At 42.0% G+C, this 24,377-nt stretch overlaps 2 protein-coding genes across 11 annotated transcripts in view; one reads left to right on the top strand and one right to left on the bottom strand.

The window, feature by feature from the left end:
* tcf7 (transcription factor 7) overlaps nucleotides 1-17,075 on the top strand; it is a 73,996-nt gene extending 56,921 nt beyond the window's left edge. The window contains exons 6-14 of one of the 10 annotated variants that reach the window (XM_083987250.1): nucleotides 2,089-2,178; nucleotides 3,904-4,023; nucleotides 5,189-5,348; nucleotides 5,680-5,787; nucleotides 7,008-7,055; nucleotides 9,902-9,950; nucleotides 10,857-10,929; nucleotides 14,502-14,573; nucleotides 15,393-15,525. In XM_083987250.1, the coding sequence (XP_083843376.1) occupies nucleotides 2,089-2,178; nucleotides 3,904-4,023; nucleotides 5,189-5,348; nucleotides 5,680-5,787; nucleotides 7,008-7,055; nucleotides 9,902-9,950; nucleotides 10,857-10,929; nucleotides 14,502-14,547 (694 nt within the window). In that variant the 3' untranslated portion in view covers nucleotides 14,548-14,573; nucleotides 15,393-15,525. Of the gene's footprint in view, nucleotides 1-2,088; nucleotides 2,179-3,903; nucleotides 4,024-5,188; nucleotides 5,349-5,679; nucleotides 5,788-7,007; nucleotides 7,056-9,901; nucleotides 9,951-10,856; nucleotides 10,930-14,501; nucleotides 14,574-15,392 lie in introns of all 10 variants that reach the window. The other 9 variants (XM_083987252.1, XM_083987253.1, XM_083987256.1 and 6 more) reach the window with 9 other exon arrangements.
* A 527-nt stretch (nucleotides 17,076-17,602) lies between these two features.
* Nucleotides 17,603-23,189, bottom strand: skp1 (S-phase kinase-associated protein 1). Its single transcript, XM_083986329.1, has 6 exons — nucleotides 23,042-23,189; nucleotides 21,682-21,781; nucleotides 21,512-21,585; nucleotides 20,699-20,842; nucleotides 18,511-18,651; nucleotides 17,603-18,315 (listed from the first exon to the last, which is right to left on the bottom strand). The coding sequence occupies exons 2-6, from the start codon at nucleotides 21,776-21,778 to the stop codon at nucleotides 18,280-18,282; spliced, it is 492 nt and encodes a 163-aa protein (XP_083842455.1). The 5' UTR covers nucleotides 21,779-21,781; nucleotides 23,042-23,189; the 3' UTR covers nucleotides 17,603-18,279.
* Between the last annotated feature and the right edge of the window lie 1,188 nt (nucleotides 23,190-24,377).

Genomic DNA, 24,377 nt, shown 5'->3' with positions numbered 1-24,377 from the left:
GTAGCATTACGACACATGAAGCAAATACTTCGAACTACTTTTGAGCAGCCGTGTCTGGGATGTAGTTCCGGCTATGCATTTGCCTCGAATACAACTCTGTTTTGTTACATTATTATCTCATAGCGTGGTGAATGTGCAGGTCACAATTCCTCCACAAGAGCATTTTGGAGTTGTTGGATTGTGTATTTGATGAGTTTGATGAGGGGAACCCGTAAATGCCATATGCAATCAAAAAACAGCTTGCACCGACAATTAAAGGTAACAAACCTACTCCTAAGACTCTATGGATTATGGCAATGGGTGAATTTGCCAAAATGTTGAAATATCCCTTTAACTTTTGCATTGTACACAGTGAGCGTTGGGCTCAAAGATGGAGTGACGAGCTGGTCGTCATAGAGAGAGGGGAGGTGCAGCTGGCCGATCACGACGACGTGACATGGGCGCAATTTCAGCCACACAACAATGGAAACTTCTAACTGTCTGAAACCAACAAAGTGTGTGTGGGAGGCTGGGGACTGGGTGTGTCTGGAAATGCTGTTGAAAAGAAACTGAATTCCATCACTGAGCATGAATAAGGAAGTCAAGTCCAAATTGTTCTGATTTGTGCACAAGGAGAGGAGCTGCTGTCTGCACAGACCTCCATCTGGTTGGTGTTGGTGTTGTGTGGACTCTGGTGAACTGGTGTGTGTCTGTATATGTGTGTGTGTGCAGCTTCCTGGTTGTCTTAAGTTGATCTTCCTGTATCAGAAAACCATTTGACCTGTGTTGAAGTGTAACCTCGGATAAAAACAGGATCAGAGCAGGGCCGGTTTCCAGATCTGTTCCCAGCCTCAGGGCTTCAGTGTACGAGCAGCGCTGCCTCCTGTGGATGGAAACAGAAGAGAGGAAGAGCACGAGAAGAGGAAGTGTGTGTGTGTGTGTGTGTGTGTGTGTGTGTGTGATGGTGTTGATGATGAGTGTTGTGTGGATGTGGATTGGGCTGCACTGAAACATTAGGATGAATCAGTGGAGGAGGGGGATGGGGGGGTTGTATTGGCTCTCAGGAGGTAGAAGTGTGGTCTTCTACATATCAAAGAGGCTTGCTTACATCCCAACTCCACCCTCGACCCCCAACGGTGTGTCAGCGTGTGTGTGTGTGTGTGTGTTTCTGCTCCCGGTAAGCCTGGTATTGACACACAGCTGTCAGGAGACTCTCGATGGGGGATCGGCTGCATCACAGAAGTGTCTGTGGGAAAAGAAAAATCAAAGAAACATCAGAATCCACAGTTTCACTTTTTACTCTTTCTGAAGTTTATTCTCATTTTTCTATATTTGCACATAAAAATACATCAGTTTAAAAAGTTTCAGTTGAAAAGGGGCAATGCACATTAATAAACATTGTATAAAAAACACATGTAAATGCACCAGAATTAGCTTAAAAAGCTAGTTTTCATCCACTGTCCCTCTGCCAGATTGTAGGCCTACAAAGCAACCTTTAAAAAGAACAACAATGGAATAAAATATTGTACCACATAGGGTAGAACACATACACATACTCACTGTCTGTAAATACATGCATAACATTACACATTTGGACGACAACAAGGTGATGCGTGTCCAAAATACACATGTGGACAACAAAAAAACGCAGACATAAAAACCTGGAGGCCTCTCTTTAATGTTCATAAAAAAGAAACATAGATTGTATTTATTCTGAGTAATAAGAAATGCAAATGAATCACAGGACAGAACCGATGTTTGTTTTTCTATGTTTGATGATGAATCTTGTCAGTTTGTCTTTTTATTTTCTATGAGGCTGAACTGAAAGTGATAAACTGACCTGCAGGACTCGACACACATACACACTCCTTTTTTTTTTTTTTTTTACCTGTAAAGCTCCCGCACACATAGCCAACTTGCAGAATAAATTCTGCAAGTTGGCTATGTGTGCGGGAGCTCTTATTTGTTTAATTTGGACTTAATTGTCATCCTCTGACGCACCTGCCAAGGAAATAGATGTGCGAAGATTTTTTTGCTTTTTTCTAACCTGTAAAGCTAAAAGGCACCAACTGTTGCCGCCCCTCTCTCCCCTGTGCTGTGCTGTGGCAGGCAGAGCCAGCCAGTCTATCCTGCCCTGTCCCCCTGTGGATTCAGGCAGCCCTACTCCAGCAACCTCCCCAGCCCCTCCTCCTACTCCAGGTACCGTAGCTGGCCGGTCGGACCCAGGCCCAGAAAGACAGAAAGGCAAAAAAAAAAAAAAAAAAAAAAAGATTCAAGCAACGCTGTGCATCATCGTTATCATCATCATCAGCTCCTGTTTATAGCACATTTTTAAAAAAAAAAGCCCGAGCAGGAGGAGTTTTCCATCCGCCGCTGTAAAAAGTCCGATTGGAGCCAGTGTGCTGTAATCAGGACCAGGACCGGCAGAGTCGAGGCAAACTTGAGCCGAGCTGCAAAGCGCTGCTGCAGAACACAAAAGGCTTGCACACAGACACACAAACACACAAACACAGAGAGAGAGAGAAGTGGAAACACACTCTTTTTCCACCTTGAGTACTTGAACTGCTTTCACCCTGCTATCGCCGGCTTTTATCTGTTTTTAATGTTTTGTTATTTATGATGCTGCTTTACAAAACTACATTTAAAAGCTGATGTTCTGTCGGTTTTCATCACAACGTCTAAATGCAGCAGGTTTGAGCCCCCCCCCACCCCCCTCACCCTCCCTCCGAGGAGAGGAGACGCAGGAGCACTGAACCTATTAGTGCGAGCCTTGTGACCCTGCTGCGAGTTTGATGTTTAGTTGTTTTCAGTATTTGCTTAAGAGTTATTTAAACCTGAACCACAGTTAATGTTCCCTGTGTATACACACACACACACACACACACACACAATGACACACTCTGGAGGCTGGATTTAAGTGCTGCTGGGGGTTTTTTTTTTTTTTTTTAAACACGAGCCCTCACTCAGGTAGAAAAAAAAGATCAGCCTCACACACAGTTTGTTTTAGACCTTGAGTTTTGTTTAAAAAGATTAAATAGTCACAAACTTTTAAGCCCGTAAATCCAAAATGTTGATTAGCAGCAGTTTAGTTTCCTTGAGCCTGAGCTCTGAGGGGAATTCATGCATGTTTTTATTCATGCATTTCATTAATCACGCATTTCTGTGACGAGAAACTGAGTTTGTCAGGTGTAATAAACCTGAGCTACAAGCTGCTGCTGCTGCTGCTGCTGCTGCTCCACACAAGTTAAAACAAACACTATAGATACAGTATATTATTTCCTTGAGGATTCGACCCTGCGATCACTCGACCGCCAGCAGCCGATGCTTTCTGCTGCTTTCCTGTCAGTCACACTCCACTTTGCTCCACTTATCTGCAGAGACTTTGAAGGTGCTGAAAGAAACTTGGTGCTGGTTCTTTTCATCTGAGAAACTGAAAAAGATCAAATATCTGAAAGTAAAAATCCCACAAATTGTGATTTTTTTATTTATTTTTTTATTTTGTTTTGTTGTGTTTGTTTCTGCTGCCTGACAACCAACATGTTTATGAGGACACCGACTTCAACTCAAAAGGTTTGAAGGACGGTGTCCCTTCGTCTGCCAGCGTCTCAGTGAGACGAGGACGCCCTCTAGTGGCGGCAGATGGAAACATCAGCTCTTTTCTTACTGAGTGAAAAGTTAAATCCTTTACAGATCCACAGCCACACACACACACACACACACTAACACACAGTTGATATAAACTCTTTCAGCACCAAGATGCTTTTCCTGCTTTCAGCCTCGTTGCTTATTAAAACCTTCGCTCTCGCTTTGACGCTGCGTCGTCGCTGCCACAACCCGACACGTTTCTCTGAGCTGACTGAGGCTTTCTTTCTTTTTTTTTGTCTCCTCTTTTCTTTCTCTTCTCTTTTAATTCACCTCCTCCAGGTTCCCCCACTCTCTGATGCTGGGCCCATCAGGCATGCATCCTACAGGGATCCCCCACCCGGCCATAGTGCCCCCTACAGGCAAACAGGAGCACGACCAGTATGACAGGGGCATGTATGTGTAAGTATGGTTTATTTATCTATCTACATGAATAATTACCTCTTAACTTTTAAATAATGTTTTTATGAAAGTTTAACTATGGGAAAAAGAAAAAAAAACACTTGCATTGAAAAGAGAGTAGCTTTAAGTTATTCAAACTACCTGTTTTCCTGTTTGAAGTTGATTAAAGTTACAATATCTAGAGAATAAAATCAGTAAGAAAAAGAGCTGAAACGGGGAACATAGGTTTTTATCAGAGGGTTTATCACTTTTCAGATGGAAGGAAAACAATTACATGATTGTGGGTCACACGTGTTTTTGAAGCAGCGGCTGAGGCTCAGTGGGAGACCTGGTTTCCTCCAGACAAGAGATCAAAACAAGTTTACTTAAGGATTAAAGCTCAGTGAGTAACGAGACGATGGGTTTGAAGTAGCCAGGATGAAGCCTGGTTCTAGTTTTCTGTTTGAGTGAAAGTGAATGTTCTGCTCAGCAAGGTTATTATAGTTTAACATTTTTCATTAGTTTTTGTTTTTATTTAGTTTTTCAGTTTGCTTTTTATTTCAGTTTAGTTTTAGTCAGTTCAACAAGTCATTAAACAGTTTTAGTTTCACCAAGTTCCATTCACTCTTATCTACCTGTGGGTCGTACTCCAAGTCGTCCCATTTTGAGCTGTGGTGTTTTCTTCCTGCAGCTTTAGACATCTCTAAGAAAACTACAACTAAGCTGATGTTATCTGACATTACACTTTAGTTTTAGTTCATTTTATATCGTTCATTGTAGTTTTTATTTGGTTCTCGTTTTTGGAAGAAATTGTCATTTTTATTTCAGTTTTCTAAATTGTTTTTTCACTGCTAGTTTTAGTTTTAGTTTTAGTGAACTATAATAACCTGCTGCTCAGTGCCTGCTAAAACCCCAAAGAAGAATAAAACAGAGAAAAGACTAAAGGGAAGAAGAACAACAAAGAAAAATACATCAATAAGCCAGTTCACCTGGTTCAGTCAACTTTTTAAACCAAAATATTTCAACTCTCAGGTTGATTTAGTGTCGAACACTAATCATATCCTGTGTTGTCCTGTAACTCACTGTAACGCACACACACACATTTCATGTCTTGAATACACAAATTAGCTGACTCTCTCTCTCTCTCTATGTCTCTCCATCATTCCTCCTCCTCCTCCTCCTGCAGGAAGCAGCAGGAGCCCAAACGGGAGAAAGAGCCCAAGAAGCCGGTGATCAAGAAACCGCTGAACGCCTTCATGCTCTACATGAAGGAGATGAGGGCGAAGGTCATCGCCGAGTGCACGTTAAAGGAGAGCGCCGCCATCAACCAGATTCTGGGGCGGAGGGTGAGCGATGCAACACACACACACACACACACACACACACACACACACACACACACACACACACACACACACACACACACACACACATGTACAACTGAATGGAGACAAATCCTGTTTCCAGGTCAGTCTGTAATTTCACACATGAGGAACATAAGAGGAGCGTAGTAATGTGAACTCTGCTCCCATCACATGTCGATGCTACTGAGATTATACAACCCAGACTGGTGATGCTGGGATCCTGTGAATGAATCACTGCTCACAGACTCTGTTGTTGTTTTTATGTGTGTGTGTCTGTCTGTGTGTGTCTGTGTGTGTCTGTGTGTGTCTCCAGTGGCATGCACTGACCCGGGAGGAGCAGGCCAAGTACTACGAGCTGGCCAGGAAGGAGAGACAACTCCACATGCAGCTCTACCCCACCTGGTCCGCCAGGGACAACTACGTAAGGACTTCCTGTTCTTCATCCTCCTCCTTTTCTTCTCTCCTCCTCATCCTCACTGTTTTTTCTTTTTGCCATTAAATCTCCTGGTGCTGCATCAGTGTGTAATCATCCAGAGGGGAGGGAGGGGGGCGGGGAGGGGATAAAACATACATTTCCCGAGTTCATTCTAAAAACAAACCCAGGAAGATGTTGTGTTTAGGTTTCAGGGTGAGGAGCTTCTTCTGACTTGATGATGCAAAAAAAATGTGGGGAGAAAAAAAAAGTCATAAATTTTACACTTGGGTTGTCATGGGAACCATCTCGAGAGTAAAGAAGTCATCTGGTTGCTATGGTTACAACATGGAGCTTGAGATGTAATAGAGTGGAACAGTTTAATGATTTTGTTTATAAGAATCTGCATTTTTTATGTTTACGGCCTCACAATTAAATTATTGTATAAGTTATTAAATTGTAAACAGAGACCATTAAAACTACAAATTTTCAGTATATTGTTGACTGACATCTCAGAGAAATGACAGGACAATTTGTGTCTAATAGTTCAAAAGAAGAAGTTTTCTTACAATTTAAAAAAATCCCAAACTTTTATTTCTAACGTTCATAAAAGCAACAAGAGCTGTTCTTTTTAAATTCAGTATCTGTTCCATAAGAAGTAAAAATGCTCTCTGTCCTTCACCAAATGCTGAATTGGACACTAAACGCTTCCCAGAAGCAAAGAGCTGAATCTGAGAAAATGATCGAATGTGCAGAAGAAAAAGAAAAAGCTCTGGAAAGAACAAAACATTTTGATGAAACAAACACCAGGAACCGGTCCAACCACTCGACTTCTTTTTTTTCTCTTGTTTTGATTCCCCCCGTAAATGAAAGCAAGGCGATCAAAAACAGATCAGGATCGGTTCAATAAACCAGATCTGGGTTTGATAATATTTGTTATTCTTACCTCAGAGCTGAAAGGAATTACTTACTTCATTTACTGGCTACTGCCTCAACAACCTGCATGAATATTGTCCCCCAATACCTGTCAGTCAAAAGTCATTAAAAAAGAAAAGAAATAAACAGACACATTTTTATGGCATGGATTTATGAAATAAGTTTCTCAGAAAGAGTCCAGGGGAGAATCAGACGTGTGTGGTGCATGCATTTGAGTCTGATGTTGTGGGGATGTGCTGTGTCTGGGCTGCTGTGTGCCTCTCACTTGTCAGTTTGCTGTTGAACTCTTGCAGGAGGCGGGCCTTAGCGGGGTCGCAGGGGAAAAGAGTAAAGCTGATTGGGTAGGGACACGTCTTATGGTGGATTTATGCCTCTGTGGTGGGAAAAAAAAAAAGAGTTATGCAAAGAGCTGCATGAAAATGGGGGATTGTGGGTACTCCTGTGCAACGTTTGCATGCACCCTCCAAAAAAATCTTATTAATGACTCACACACATCAGAGAACACACACACACACACACACACACACACACTTAAGAGCAGCTGCAGCAGGAACGTCTGATCGATCAGTTATGGATCCATGTTGCACGTTGGTTCCGACTGTGACACACAGAGGTATAAATCAACCCGATTTGCTTAACTAACAGAGAGCGGGGCCGCATGGCTGGCTCACTGCCTCGCTGCCTTCGTTCTTCATTCACTTGTTTTTCATTTGTATGGGAATCTCTGTAAATAAACACAGCACCTCACTTCTCATCCAGACAACAGGAACACAACCTCTTGACACCGCACTTTGCAGTCATTAGTCGTCCTAATAACAACAACAGCAACAACAGAGTGTGACGATGGTGTGAAAACCTTCAGACACGATCAGAAGCTTTCATCATCGTAGCTCAGGACGCTTTGTAGTCACGTCAAACATCCGACAGAGTGGTGACCTGTTTCCGCTTCTCTCTGCTGTACTTGTTTCTGCTCAGCTGACCGAGCTGAGCTCTGCAGGCAGGCAGGCAGGCAGGCAGGCATGGCCCCCGGGGGGGTGGTGACACCTTGCTCAGGCTGTGGTTTATAACACGTTCGTAACGTCTGTGGGACAGAGACAATGATTCACTCTCATTGTTTTTCTTCCTTTATATTTTTATCGCATTTTTTCCCCCTGTAGCTGACGGAGCAGAAAAATGTCGGTCAGTTTTTCTTAAGATATTTCAAAATAAAAGTCCCAATCCTGTATGTGGAGATTTATTTTTTAAAACCACAGTTTAAAAAATAAAACAAAAAAAGTGTGCTGTTGTGTAGAGCTGCAGCAATTAATCAATTAATCAAATAATAATCGATTATTGAATTAATCGTCAACTATTTTGATAATCAAATAATTGGTTTGAGCAGTTTTTTAAGAAAAAAAAGTCTGATTTCAGCTGCTTAAATGTGAATATTTCTGGTTTCTTTATTCCTTTATGACAACAAACTGAATATGTTTGGTTTGTGGACAAAACAAGACATTTGAGGATGTCATTTTGTAGTTTTAGAAACACTGATTGACATTTTTCAACATTTCATTGACCAAACAACTAATCGATTAATCGTTTAAATAACTGACGGATTAGTCGATCATGAAAATAATCCTTAGTTGCAGTCCTACTGTTGTGAATGTGTTATAAACCAGAGCTCTAGTAGACTGTGACCACAGGTGGAGGAGCTGCTGCTGTTTGCATTGAGCTTTGAGTGCAGCAACAATAACACTGCGGACTGGTTTGCTTTAGTTCATGTGAGTAGATGTTGTGGCTCATTGACAAGTGCATCACTTACACATTTGTATTTAACCAATGGGGCAGCGGGGAGGCGCCTTTTCATGCTGCATGTTTAACCCGACGGTGACAGGAATGCACTTTGCTTTCTGACCTGTGATCATTCTGCAACAGTTCAGCAGCAGCTAAAATAAAACCGGCTTTTTATGATTGCATAAAAGAGCAGAAACATTTCACAGTTTTGTTTTTCAGCTTTCTTATTTTAGGCGTAGAGCAGCAGAGTCTGCTCGGCACACACGCACTGTGTGATGACGACACGTATATATACAACTATACAGTGTGTATATATATATATAAATGCATGCAGGTCCTCTAGCCTGAGCTGAAAATATTTCCTGCTGTATTTCATGAACCTCCTCACTCCCCATCACCTCTGTGGTTAAAACAGAACAGTCACTGGACCTACTAGCAAAACAGGAAGTGAAGAAGTTCCACATATCACCCCCGCAGCTGTGGAGGGTCTCTCCTCCGACTCAGTAAAACTTAAAAAGAAAGAAAGAGAGAAAAAAAAGCCTACATGTAGTATATGCACACACACATACACACATACGCCCACAGACAGAGCTTCAGAGAGGTGCAGTTGCAAGAGGAGTTGTTGTAACCACATAGACACAATGCTGACAGCGAGCTGAGGAGGGCAGACATTGACGTGCAGGCGGTAGATCTCTCTACCCACATCCTTCAGCTCACCCAAATATGAGGCCTCACTCCACCATCACCGGTGTTTGTGTCTACAGCTACGCAGAGACAATGAAATACAAAGACAAATATTAATAGAATAAGATTTTCTGTTTGTAAGAATCCAAAAATCTGTCTAAAGCTGATTTTTGATGGATCTCAGGTTTCCTTGTCAGAGGTTTGAGCAGAGCTTCGTGCATGGAGGTGTTCACAGTGAGCTTAGTGATGCAAAGGATCGTCTTTGTTTTGTTTTTCTTCATCTTTCTTGCATTTTGCACTCTTCTGCCTTCACTTTGCACTTTTTATTTTGACATCAATGTATTTATATGACACATGAGAAACACTCAGACTTTTATTAGATGCAGATTCCTGTTCAGGATTGTAAACAAACATGTTTAGGTAACAAGCAAAGCATAAAGAGAAATCCACAAGTTCTTTATGGAGGTGGAAGCAGACACATGAATTCCTAATGAAGAGAAAGAGCAGCTGCACTGTCCCATTATCCCTGCTAACGACCGGCTGATGGTTAATCACAGTATTAGTTGTCCTGTTTGAGGCAAACCAGAGGAACTGGGTGCATCAGCCGCAGCCAAAAATCTGCTAATAATTTCCAGCCCCTGATGGTAAATTTATAACAGTTCAGTCATTTCAACCTCTGAGCCAAACTCATGTCTCTGTGGGATGTTTTCTCTTTTTTTCCCCCAAACAGGGCAAGAAGAAGAGGAGAAAAAGGGAGAAGCAGCAGGACTCGAACACAGGTAAACGCCCCGCCGTCCCCTCTTCCTCAGGTCAGACGCGGCGACGCCACGTTTCAAACAGCCGCCGCCGACGTCTCTAAAACCAATCGGAGAGCATTGAGTTAAGCCTGAAGCTGCGTTGGCGCGGTGAAGCAAAACATTCTTGTTGTGTTTGAGGCAGGATGTGTCTCTAACGTCAAAACCACCCACCCACTCTGCTTTCCACGTAACCTGAATTACAATCATTTTAATCCCCGGTGCACACAACTTTACGTTCCTTATCTGTAGCCGCTTCGGCTTTATCTGATGATTTTTTTTTCTTAAGGTAATCACAAACGATTTCCTCACCTATTACCAGCGAAGTGGTTAAAGACACATATGTATGGCACAGCTCACACGTCAACGCTGCAGCAGTGACGAGCATCAGTACGAACTGAACTAAGAGAAGTAGCAGAAGTAACAACATGGAGAGCAGCTCTGAGCTTCATGTTGGAGGCTCGGAGGAAAATATCTGCTGTGATTCTGCCTCAACGTTTACCTCAAGCAGCAGATGAAGTGTTTCTCTGGATGAAGCTGTTCATGTTACTAACAGATGCCACAGCATGGCCGCCCTCTCCTGACTCTGTCTGTGTTTGCCTTAACAGCCTGTTCCCAGGATGACTGTGTGTGTGTGTGTGTTTTGGGTGGTTTGCTGATGTTTTGCTGTAACCAGCTACTAACAGTTTGACCTGATGCTTCCTCCGAGCCGACCGCTCTGACTGTCGGTCTGTCCTCTGCTCTGACAAGCTCATGTGTCTCCTCTTTTCTCCTTCTATCTTAACTCTAACCTGTTTCTTCTTCTTCTTTTTCTTCTTTCTTCTCCTCCTGCTCCCTCTCTTTCTGTTTCTCCTCCTCCTTGTCTTCGTGCATGCTGTGCACTGTGCTCAGACCCGGGCTCGCCTAAGAAATGCCGGGCGCGCTTCGGCCTCAACCAACAAACGGACTGGTGCGGTCCCTGCAGGTGTGTACCAAACATCCACAACCCCCAACCTCACCCCCACCTCACTCCATCACACTGCACTCCTCCTCCTCTCCTCCATCTAACAATCACTTCATCCGTATTCAAACATTTCCCAAAGGCAGAGCTGCTCTGGAGGCGATAACCACCTCTACTTCCATTCGGCCTCTTTCTTTACTCTTATTTTACTTTCTGAATAAAGTTACCAAGCTCCGCCCACTATTCCCATGAGATAATGTTTTTGCCTCGAGAGCAGCTCCGCCTCCAGAAAATGTTTGAAACTCTAAACTGAGCTCTGCATGAACGTCTGTCACTAACCTGCTGCTCATTAAACCATCAGATCCATAAACACGTCGATGTACAGCGCTAAAACACAGACACGGTGTAGAGACGATAGATTTTCACAGTTGAAATAATCTACTCCGACGATCTCAAGTCGATCTCACTATATATAAGGGTCAGTGTCAGGATGACTGTTCCAGGATCAGGTGCGAGCTGAAGAAACCCACATGACCCAGATTCTCGTTTTCTCCCGCTTCATGGTTTTTTTGTCGCCGCCTCGTCAAAGGTCAGAGGTGGTTTGGATTCTGCTGCAGTGTCACGACGCTCTGCAGCGTGTGGGCCCTGTAAAGAAACGGTGTGTGTGTGTGGTTACAGGGGGGAATACCACTCAATGAAAGCTGGCACTGAAAAATCAGACCTGTCAGAGAAGTGATCAAAGCGGTGTATGTGCTTTTTTTTTTTTACACAAACTGAAATCAACTGCGCAGAAATCAGGCATTTTATTCTGTTCCTGGCGACTCCACATGTTTCTGACAGATTTATGAACTCTCACCAGTTTGACTCGTAAAAATTCCCAGAAGTCGATAGGCGTTCCTAGATGGGAAAAAAACACACACACACACACACAAAAACCATTCACATTGTTGTTGTGACTTGTAAAACTCAGGCCAAGGTTAAAGTCCTGCTGGGATCTGTAAAACATCCAGCACAAGGCCGTCGCAGCGATGCAGCTTGTTGAGTAGCATCAGTAGTGAAAAGTAAATCTGCAGCTTGTTGTTGGAGCTAGAGCGTTAAAGGGGACATAATATGGAAATATCACTTTTTAAAGGCTCTTTAACATATATTTAGGTGTTTGTTTTGTGAGAATTGACAAAAAAAAATCAGTAATTTTCAGGCTCCTGAGGTTAAAATCCATGTGGTTTTATGAGCTGTTCCCTCAGTTTTCATCCAATGATGTAACTAGTTTTCGAATTTGCATACTACCACCCCTACCTGATACTAGTAAAAGGGGTGGGGCAAGCAGTGGTTCATTTGCATTTAAAGGGACAGGCACTGAAACCAGCCGTTCTGAACAGGGCTGTTTTGAGAGGAAGAAAAGAGCTGTGATGTTTGATCCTTGGGGTATTTTGACCGAAGCATGTCACAGACATGTCTTTAAGACACCTGGGAACTATTTTAATTTGTGAAAAAGGGGCAGAATATGTCTCCTTTAAGACAAGAGCAAATGTTTCTCACTGGAGGCTTCGTCTCAGTCAGTGACAATAATACTGAAGGGGGAAGAAGGAAAGTTGGTGAGTTTAGTGTTCATGTAGCGAGGAGGCTTCACACCAAACTGACCTGAGGCTCAATCACTGCAGGAGCTTCAATGTGTTTTCCTCCATGGTCCCTTTTTTCTTTTTCTTTTTTCTCCCCAAAAAATTGCAACAATCTCAGTCCCTTTTGTCGGTATAAAAACAGACACATGGTAACAGCACAATAATAAATCATAAGGGTGTGGGTTGAGTGGGGTGTGGGGGGCTGTCACCACCTCATACTGTTCAGTTTTAGTCACAGTGGGATTTACAGTAGACGACGGTGGACGGCTTCGCTGCGGGAGTCAGGAATCCGTGTGGTTCTGCAGAGAAAGCTTCTACCACAACAGCTCTGTAGCAACCCCGCCGTCTTCCCCACCATCACGTCATGGAAATCTCAAAGTTTTTGTGTGTGTGTGTGTGTGTGTGTTTCGGTTTGAGAGAACAAAGGGGGGTGAATGTGGTTAGAGCAAATCCTTATCACCACAGCTCAACGCACACACACACACACACGCACACAGACACACTCCCTGCAGCTTTGCATTTTGACAGCGTTCTCATGCCCATCTGCTTTCAACTTTCTCCATTCATGCGATGTGGTAATGGGGCCTTTTGATGGTGAACTCTAACATTTAGAAATCACTTTCTGTTGCACTCCTCTCCCCTCTCTCTCCCTCTCTCTCTCTGCCTAAATATGGCCTAGCGCCTTTCCTTGTGGTTAAACCTGGTGACTCATATCATATTCTGGTAATGATCAAGGGATCCTGTTAACTGCTTTGATGCTGCACTCCGTGGTACACGGCTCTGCTTTTGAGTATAACACCTCAGTGAGCACGGCACAACGCTGCCGCTGCTGCTGCTGCTGTATATTAGGCACATGCAGTGTGTCTGGTGCAGAGAGAGGCGGCGGCGGCGGTGTAAAATGGTGATAAATATGACTTTATCATGTGTAAAGAGCCGGTGTCAACACCTCGACACAGACGCTTACTGTATGTTCATGTTAAACTCTCTTATTTAAAAGTATGAGATCACTTCATAATCAATATAACGACCCCAGAAAAATGTTGAGTGGTATTCCCTTCTTTCCAATGATAAACTGTTAACTGATGCCGAGCTCCAGACTCACTTGTTTTACCCCGATTTAAAATCTTAGGTAACACTTTTAAAGCAGAAGTAAGCGATATATTTGTGTTAATATAAGTCTTAAATAGTTATATCTTCTGACAGCAATCACTTACATAGAGTGTTTGGACCGAAACACGGGTCTGTCAGTCACTCTGCTCTGCTCTGAGCCCAGGAGAAAACTTTTCTCGTATCCTACAATTTTTATCCAATGAGGAGAGAGAACGGCATGCAGGGCTGTGTGTGCAGCCAAGGGATGCGCGTGAATGTGGTGACGTAGGGACGAGGACCGTTATGGTGCGTTCAAGGTAACCCGTAACTCATGTTTTTCCGACCTGTGAAGTCGTACCAGTTCGATCTGGTACGAGTTCACGGGTCGGAAGTTACGAGTGGCCGTTATAGTGACTTTCACAGGTAAAACAGGTCGGAAAAACACGAGTGGGTTGCCTGGAACGCTACAAAGTCGTAAGTTGTGACTTGAAGTTGTAATTTACGGTTTCAAAAGCCTGCCTGGAACGCAGCATTAGCCAAAACGACCGGATCGCTTACTTCTGCTTTAAGTAATAAGTACACACTATTAAGCATTAGTTAAGATTTAAATACTGAATTCGTCATTTATAACACATGAATACTCATTAGTATGTAGTTTATAAACAGTTAAAAGTGTTTTTTATCATCATTGAGTATTCATGCGTTATAAATGAAGAGTTCGGTATTCATTAATGCCTAACTAATGCTTAATAGTGTGTAGTTATTATAAAGTGTTACCAAATCGTAGGAGCTCAAGCAGAAAATGTTGTGGTACACGCTGTAAATCGACTTGTAAAGCAAATATTCATATTTCCTTTTCATTCATGTTCCTGCCACCTGTAACGACAGATCCCAGACCAGTCCCTTCCATGTTTCACCAGTGTTAAAAATATAAACAGCAAATTTCCTGTCTGCACCAAGGTTATTATACTTTTAAAATTTTCATTCGTTTTTAATTGTATTTAGTTTTTCAGTTTGTTTGTTTTTTATTTCAGGTTGGTTTTAGTTAGTTCAACAAGTGATGAAGCCGTTTTAGTTTAGTTTGTATTTTTGAGGAATTGATAGTTTCTATTTCATCTTAGTCTTTCAGGTTTTAGGAGAAAGCCTCTGTCAGACCTCTAAAGAAAGATTAACTTCCACATTTGTGGGATTTTAGTTGCATCCCATAATGTTTGCATCAGTTCTCATCGGGTTCACTCTTATCTACCTGTGGGTCGTACTCCAAGTCGTCCCATGAGCTGTGGTGTTTTCTTCCTGCAGCTTTAGATATCTCTAAGAAAACTACAACTAAGCTGATGTTATCTGACTGAACTTTAGTTTTAGTTCGTTTTTCATTGTTGATTGTTGTTTTTAATTAGTTTTTGTTTTGGAAAAAATGTCATTTTTATGACTAAATTTTTTTTTCACCGCTAGTTATAATAGCTGTGGTTTGCACATGTGCAAGTAGATGTCTCGAATAGAGACCGTCTCGAATATTAGGGGCAAAATGGGAGGATTAGGATCTTAAAAAAGTTTAAATCAGTATTTAAAAAGACAGCATTTTAAAAGTGCACTCATTTGGTTTGGTTCTGATCAGGTTAGATTTTCTAAAGCTGTGTTGTTTAGGACGTTTCATTCATACACAGTCGGTCACTAATACTTGTGTTTTTCATCGTGTGTCCATCTGTTCATTGACCTCAGTGTGAGTGATGCATCTTCACTGAAGCCTGCTGACATTTACCATCCACACTTTATTCACAGATAACTCTCTCTGACTGTCCCTAGGAGGAAAAAGAAGTGCATTCGCTACCTTCAAGGAGGAGGCTGCCCCAGCCCAACTTCTTCAGATTTAAGTGCGATAGACTCTCCCCCGTCCCCCTCCCCCGCCCGCCACCCCCCCCTCTACCACCACCACCACCACCACCAGCAGCAGCAGCAGCAGCAGCAGCAGCAGCAGCGCCAGCGCCCCCTCTCCCCGGGCTGCTCCCCGCCGCCCACCTCCCCGTCCGCCACGCGCCTCCCCCTGTCCCCGCCGACGCACACGCGCTCGCACTCGGCCGGCAAGCCCACGACCAAACACACACACTCGCCGCACACACACCTGGAACTGTCCGGCAAGCAGACGCACGGCTCCACGGCGGCGCTGTCGGCCGCCAAGGCTGCAGGACTTTCTCTCAAAGTGCTAACAGAGACTCAGTGATCCAGTCCACACACACACACAGAGACACACACAGGACCCAGGTCAGCTCAGCATCCTCCAGAGCCATGAAGATCAACTCCCTCACCTGCTTCATTCTCACATCTGTCTACATTTAAAAAAAGAAAAAGAAAAACAAAGAGTGACTCCATGGCGACAGCATCCCACACTGACACATCAGCTGCTCTCTCCACAGTCTGCGTTTCTACGTCATCAACAGAGAGAAGCAGCTGACGGACTGGAGAGAACATGTTGCCATGTGTGCCACATGATCTGAACCACTGTTAACCTGTTTGAGATGCTAAAAAAAAGAAAAGAAAAAGATTTTAAGAATTTGTACAAAAAGAATAATGTAGTGGAACCAGCTGTTCACCGTCGGCCCTGTGAGAACAACTTCTATAGTGAAGTTTGGAATGAGAGTATTTGCCCTTGTGGTGGTGGGGGGGAGGGGGGCAGTTTTAAACTCTGATCATTCTACAGATCCGTCATCAGCACCTTGGCGCCTTTTATTTGTTTGTTTGTCTGTTTGTTTTCCAGCCGACCCCCGTGGCTTTGACCTCCGTGACAATCATGAAACGCTTTGCAAACGAGCTCTTAATCAAACGAAACCACAAGACGGATCTAAAAAAGAAATAAGCAACTAATCCCAGTATTGTTACATCCACGTTTTCCTCCATGGTTACCGCCTTTTACGTATCTCCATCATCCATCACTGTTACTGAGACCAGTCCGTTAATCAGGAGAGGGGAGCAGAGACACACCCAACACACACACACACACACACTGACTTATGGAGCTGCAGTTTTATTTTTTTTGTTCATACCAGTTTCATCACATTTCCAGTGACAGTTTTTGATAAAACACCTGAGCAGCTCCTGTCAGAAAAAAAACAGATTCTTCAGCAGATAAAACAAAAAACGTCAGATTTATTCAAGAGAATTTAAGTTACATTATCTCTTCGAGGCACTTTCAGTCTGTCAGTCTCTTGCTTTATCAGATCTTACAGTTTTGTTGTTTTCTAATTTGAGGTATTTTTGTATAAAGCTCGTTTTTTTTTAAAGGTCAGATGCTTTTGCTGGCGTCTGTTTTCCTTTTGACTGAACATTTTGCAGCTCCATTAACTAATCTGAGACCAAATGGGTACTATTATATTGCATTGTGTTGTAAAGTTTTATAAATGTTGGAATTCCCTATTATAATTAAACTTTTATATGTTTTTATGTAAAAAAAAAAAAAAAAAACATGAAATGACTAAAGAAAAAAAAAAGAAACTTTTAGTTTCCACCATTTCTTAAAGCAATACATTTTTTGTGTTTTGTCCTCTTGTGCAGAAATTTTACTTTTTGGTCAAGTGTTACTGCAGCAGCGTTCAAATGTTATCTTATGTTCTCAGTCTGTGCATGTTCCAACTTCAGTGTAACGAGAAGACATTTTGACTAAAGGCTTTGGTTTTCTGTTCTGCTTGCAGCTTCAGACTCTGTGGACCAACTGTGGGCTGAGCTTCTGTGCCGCAAAACTGTTTTCCTCCAGCAGAGAGAGCTCTTGTGCTAGAAATAGCTTGTTGTTCACTTGAGGCCGTTCACAAACGCCTCAAACATGTCTTTTGTATTTTTTGAGCCTTGAACGCCTCTGATGTATTACTTGTTTATTTTTTTTTGTTGTATTAAAAGTGTTTTGAATATCTTGTCCATGTCGACTGTGATTACAAGGATGTTTCAGAAATGATATCAAGACATTTAAGTCCATGCTCTTCAAAACAAAAACGGACACCAACCTTTTTATACGTTTTATTTACTCCTTCAGTTTGTTTAACCATCCAAAAAGCCAGCTTATCTGAGAAGTTTCCTATTCAATACAACATGAATTAGAAATGAGTTATCCAACACCGTGTGGCAACACACGTACTTCAAGTCCAGAGGACGCTCGCGAGAAAAAACAAAAACAAATCCATCTTTTTCCAGATGAAACCTCGTTTCCTTTCATCACCTCGTCTTTCTCTTAATATGGTTTCACAGAACAAGATGCATTTACAGGGCAAAAAATAATATTCACCCTTTCATTTCCATTGTCAAAAAAGCCATTTTATTTAATCAACCTAAAAGAAATCAAATTTCCAGTAAAAAAGACAACCATAGCAATCAATAATAGGGAAAATATGAAAGGACTGTCTTCTAATCTGTAAGGGTACAAAGCCATGAAACCAGGACTCTTTTATTTTATGTGAATACACAACATGAGAGTTTGGAAACAATCTTTACTTAAATTAATGAACACCACACAGCCAAGTTAAAATGGTCATGCTAATGGTATACAGAAATTTGAAGGGGGGAAAGGTGGGAGTGGCTCTAAATATACTAAATGTAAATATTAACAAGTATGAACAACGCCAGTGCAACCAGTTAGCAGGGACGATCCTTTACAGTGTGGTAGTGTTGGCAGGATCTCCCCCCTTTACTTCTCTTCACACCACTGGTTCTCTTTGCGTACCTGTGGACGAGAGGAGCAACAAACAGGATGAGTCTCTGAAAAATACATACAAGGAAGGTCAAGTCCCAAAACTCCAAACTCCTCAGATGGGTTAGAGAGATTTAGTTTTTTACAGAAACTGAGGTGGTGCTAAAACCTTTGACCGGTGAGGCCAATAAGACGCTGTGACAGACAGATGATGGAGGGAATAACTACCTGGGCTTCCTCCTCCTCTGTGAAATCATTCTTGATGTTGAAAGTCTTCCTGATCTCCTCTGGGGTTTTGCCTTTGATCATGTTGGCCACCGTCTTGCAGGTGACATCTAACAGGCCTTTGATGTCCAAATAGTTGGCAGCCTAAACACAGAAGACAACAGTGAGATGAAGAGGAGCAGAAGAGGAAGAAGGAGGGGGAGGGAGGGGCAGTCAGATAAAGGACTGAAGGACACTTTAGCACTTCAAGGAAAATAACCCTCACAGCTTTATTAACCGACCAAGAGCGTTTGGTTTGGTTTCTCTGCATGGAACCAGATAAAATATATTAAAATGCCAACTGATCAGACTGGACGTCGTAATCGGGAGAATAAACTGTGCACAGAGAGTGGGAAAGGTGTTCAGGGTTCAGTAAACACAGTAAAAGTCAAAGCAGCAGTGATTAAGACTCCCTTTGCAAAACAAATGATGTCATCCATGACTCTGCTCCTGCTGACCTGAGACCAGCCAAACCTCCCTGATAATTACACACTGAGATAATGAGAAGATCCTGCAGATCAGACGTCTTGATCCAGTTACAGCATCCAGATCACTGACTGTGGCTCACTCACACACACACACACACACACAACAAAACAACACAGCCGTTTATGAAAGCCCCCTTTACTACGTTATCACCACAACGATCATTTTATCCTTTGCCACGACAACCATGAGGTAAACAGCGGCGGTGCAGTGTTGACGTTATGAAGTTATCTTCCAGAAATGTGAATCTTCTCATCTCAACAAAGACCAGAGCAGAACTGGACTGAGATCAGATCACCGAGCCAGACGACATCATGAGCTTCACATTCACTGTTTATTGGTCCCTGACTGAAGACTTTGTACATGTAAACACACTCAACCAACCAGGGAGTGGGGGGGGGGGGGGGCATCACGACTTGTGTTTCACTTCCTGGAAGCCCACAGCGAAGGCGACACCTCTTTCTCAATCTGTGCTTCATGTTACCTTTCACGTGTTTGGTCCTGATTTCCCTCCACAGAAAACTCCCTGTTGTTGTTTTTCCCCTCTTAAAGCCCTGCTCCCTCTCTGCAGCACTCACCCAAACCACCTATCTCCCAGCTGTTGCAAAGCAGCAACTTTTACATCTCTGTTAACAAAATGAAAACTCCCATTTCACTGCAATGGCAGTAAATTAAATTAACAGGCCACAGGGAAGGAGGGGATGTGCACCGGTTGATGAAAAGTGGCTCTGAGTTCATTTTCAGCAGGTGAGAGGATTTCAGTGAAGTTTCATGAGACAGCGACTCCTGGCTCCTTACATCTACAATATTATTCTATTTAATTTAACAGCATTAAAACAACAGAGCAGTTCATGGCAGGACATTATGTGGGAAAACTTTCTCTTTTGGGGGCTCAAGAATTTAAACCCACTTCTCAGAATGAGATGTTTTACATACATACAGATCTCTGGGTGTTTTCTGGTTTCAAACTTGATGGTTGTGGTTGAAATTAGATTGGATATGAATGTAGAGCAGATTCTGAGTCTGTTGAATCTTTTTCACATTTTATGTTGCATGGTCATGTTAGAAAAAAAAACACAGTCCAGACCTACAGCTGCTAGCTTACTATATAATGTTAAAGCAAAGCCTGCTCTACACAGACCACAGGCACATTACAAAGACTGACTTTGCTGAAATGAATGTTGTGTGCTAAAGCTCTTTGCTCCATCCATCACAATGTCAGCACACCACATGGTGGCCATGTTTTCCTGTGGTTGGGTTTAATGCTGGTCAGCACAGGTGTCACTGATTACCGTGTTACCATGGTAACATTGGCCTTAGTCCTCAGTTAGCCTGGGAGTAAGGAGGCTTAAAATGAGTCAGTCTTCTTTTTTTGATTCACAGTCTGACCGACATTAGACTTATCTATGAACACACTCAAGCCTGACGTTACACTACAGAGAAGTGGAAAATATATTTTTGTGAAATACATGTTACAAACATCTAAAAAAAAAAAATGTCCACAGTGGGAAACTAAGGAAACCTTCTCCAGATCCATGCATCAACACAATGCCTTCCTGCAACTCTGTGTTTGTTTCCGAAGATAACATATGGCTGTCTGCTCATTCCCAAAGGAACAATGTGGGTCAATGTAATGTAAATAAGAACTGATGTAAACTGTATTTACCAAAATGAGTTCAAACAAAGTGCCCTGGTCCACTTTAAGGAACTCCTGGTCCCACACAGGAATGTCATCTGTCCTCTTCTCCTTGTTCTCATCGTCCTCTGGAGGAGGGGGGTCGTCTTTGTGATGAGTGCACCACTGAATCACCTGAGAGAGAAGCACAGCCACACTGAGATTAAAACAAAACACTGACACACTTTCTCCTCTTGAGCACCATCTGGTTTTGCTTGCTTATTATATTATTTTAAATGACAGAAATGTGTTCAATCACTTAATGCAAATGATGGTTAATTAACATGGATTCACAGAGCAGAGGAAACTCTTTGATGAGACATAGAGAAACAGACATAAGTTTGTTTCCTGACAGGAACAATTTAGCAGGAGAAAATAGCTCATGCTTCAGTCAGTGACGGTTTAACAGTAACATAACTTGACTGTTTGAAGTTGAATCAGCAACTTTCTAAAAAATAAACAAATAAAAAGCTTAAAATTAGCAAGTTGACTGTTTGAGTGCAGAGTACTATGTACAATATTCAGTGTGTTATTGCTCTCAGTGTGGGAAAACATCCAAACTACAACTGGAAAACTTGTTGCCCTTTGAGCCTAAACCTTCATTTGATCTTGTTGTGTGTGAATGTGAATTAGTTTGTGATGATTGTCAACTGGAATCACCATTCAATGTGAAGAAAACCTGTCTAAACATGTTGATATGCTACTGAATAAAGCTGAATTAACAGTTACAAACCGGTCATTAGAGTTGCGTGTATAAACATGTACAGTATGGTGTGTGTGCGTATGTGTGTGTACACATTATACCTTCTTGAGGATGGCAGCATTCACATTAGGGAGGGGAACTGGGTCATCGTCTCCTTCATCATCCATTCCCAAATCTGTCAAGGAGTCAGTGAATGTCACATGTCAGTCTGCATTGTATTTTTTATATATTTACATTTCATATAAGTTTATGATGATTTTGTCAGTTGTACCTTCTAACATGGTCTTAATGGTGACAGACTGCTTGGCTATCTCCACATCCACCTCGAAGATTTCCCCATCCGAGCTCTGTAGTTTTATCGTAGGCATTATCTGTAGAGGATAATAATGAGAGGAGATAAATAAACACAGTAAATGGACACAACTTTGGTCAGCCCACAACATAAAAACTCACCTTCACCACCATTTCCCATCCTTTCCCCCTCATTGAAATTTATTACAGGCGATAGCTACAACACTCATCATTGTGACCTGTATGCTAAAGATGGTTGGCCCGCTCTGTCTATAAGGTGTGATAGACACTAGGTTACATTTTTAAAGCACTCCTGGTCTTTTACCCTCTTATATTAATTCATGTTATCCTTTAATGCAATCACACTCAAAAGACTGGATTACACTGCAGATCCCAGCAGTTTATACTGAACTTGGAAAATCCAGTTTTTCATTCTGTGCACCTGCAACTTGGAGCACTATGCAGAACGATCTTAAACGTACCTCCTTTTTTTTTATCATTAGGGCAACTTGCATCTAATCTAATCTTTTTACCACCAACTGCTCCTGTTTTAATTGACTCATCTTACTGATTGCCAATTTATTTTGTGATCTTCTGTTACTTGTGTTGATTGTGTATTTTGAATGTACTTCTTTGTCTATATCTGGCTATATTGTAAATGAGTCCGAGTCTAAATAAAGGTTATAAATAATAATATAATATAATATGCTTCAACGTCTGATTGTTGCTAACAGCTACAGCTCTACCTACTTGACAACCTGTGTTGTATGTAACGTTATCCCAGAATAAACAGTCCTCATATTGATAATTAAACATCTATAATAGTTGCAGCACCCTAGGAGTGCATGTTATCCTATATAAATGTTAGCTAACGCGGGTGTTGTTGTTATTATTAGCAAAATGAAATAAACAGACGAGTTAACAAGCTAACAGGCTAACCAACGGCACATTTAGCTACAAGCTATCAGAGGGAGATGCTAACCAAGTAGCTAGCTTGGTGTGAAATATATTTTTCATAACCGACTAAAAAGGCTCCGTATCTTATAACAATGTGTGCTGAACGTTTTCGCTGACAAAATATTAATAAATGAATAAAAAGCGAGCTAACCAGCAGAACTATCATTAGCAATACCATGCACAACGTTAGCATGTTAGCTTAGCCTAACGTTAGCGCCCTGCTACGTCACTGAGGCCTCTGAGCGAATTTAATATAAACATGCAAACAAACATTAAAAAACAAAACAAAAGGGCATTATCGTTTTAACCCCAGTCTCCACATGTGAACGAGCTGTACAGATGTATACATAAATATATATACACACATATTGAATTGGTTTTACCGTAAATGTTTTAATTCGGATCCAGAGGTGAGAGTCCTCTGTAGTCAACGGTAGCGGGGCCTGGCGGAGCGATCAGCGGCTTGAAGTGTCTGACTGAGGCTGGTGAGGAGAGGCTGCCGCTCCGAGGCTGACGGGCGCTTTGTCGGTGCTGGAGGGAGGGGAAGAGGAGGAGGGGGGAAGAGGGGGGAGGAGGAGAGAGGAGGATGGTGGTTCCCTGTTTATTTAACCCCATTTCCATTTCTTTTTCCTCCAGTTCCTCACATGTGACGCACTAGTGTGGGATTTTTTAAAATTTCTTTTTTACTCATTTATCAAATAGAGGATAAATGATCATGTTTATTGTTTATTTTCATGGCACTACTAGCCAACCTCATCTATTTCAATTCAATTCAATTCAATATCGTTATTGTCCACAATGTGGAAATTTGTCTTTGGCTTCACCACTTACAGTACAGACCACATAAAATACAATACAATAACACACAATATTTGCACTCCTACTGTAGCCTACAGTAGCCTACAACCTGGCCACTTTATTTATCTTATTTTGGTTAACTTTTTTGTATTATTCTTCTTCTTTTTTTCTTTTCTTTTCTTATAGCCTATTGTTCAGTTGTTGTTTGATGTGAACGTCAGAGAGCTATGCATACCAGAGTCTGATTCCTTGCAGCATACAATGCATCTGATTCTTTTTTCTTTTCTTCTTTTTTCTTCATTTTTTTATTTAGGTTCAGTCAGTCTACATATTTGCCTTTGCATACAATTTCTGTAGAACCGCAGGTAGCATAAGCTACTCAAAGAACAACACAACTTTGCATAGATTACATACAAACATGCATAGACACACAACCAGAGTGACATCCATACGCAGGCTATGTCAGAGTTATCTATGCTATAACTTAGTGAGGAACATTGAAGCTCAGACCAGAGGGGTCCACAGCATCCAAAACATCAAACCCTTGTGAAACCTTCCATGTTATCATGAAGGCTATAAGTTGATTTTTCCCAAAGGAACTAAGTTCATTGCCTCCTTGTAGCTACCAATCGTCCAAATAAATATATACAAGTCCTGAATTTAAGAATAGTCTTTCTTAATAAATGTGATTCTGATTCGATGTCCTGCAGACTGAGATAAAAAGGAGTATATTGGACTGAGTGGTGCAAAGAATGTGTTTGATGCCCTACCCTTTTCTATTTTAGCATCAGAGGAGTGTTAGATTGGTCTCAGATTGGTCCCACATTTTCAAGGTCTTGGTCTTGTCTCGGTCTCGGTCGAGCTGGACTCTGGATTTTTTCTCAAGACCACAGCTGCAGTCACATCTTTTTTTCCCTTTCT

Source organism: Trachurus trachurus, assembly GCF_905171665.1.
Source record: "Trachurus trachurus genome assembly, chromosome: 14".
Lineage (NCBI taxonomy): Eukaryota > Metazoa > Chordata > Actinopteri > Carangiformes > Carangidae > Trachurus > Trachurus trachurus.
The sequence above is the reverse complement of the archived record's forward strand: the minus strand, read 5'-3'. Positions and strand labels throughout refer to the sequence as shown.

Excerpts from the sequence above, each read along its gene's own strand:
- skp1 (XM_083986329.1), bottom strand. The coding sequence starts at position 21,778 with ATGCCTACGATAAAACTACAGAGCTCGGATGGGGAAATCTTCGAGGTG. Across the intron at positions 21,586-21,681 it reads CATTAAGACCATGTTAGAAG|ATTTGGGAATGGATGATGAA; the intron begins GTACAACTGACA and ends ACTCCTTGACAG. Across the intron at positions 18,316-18,510 it reads CAGAGGAGGAGGAAGCCCAG|GTACGCAAAGAGAACCAGTG; the intron begins GTAGTTATTCCC and ends TCTCGTCCACAG.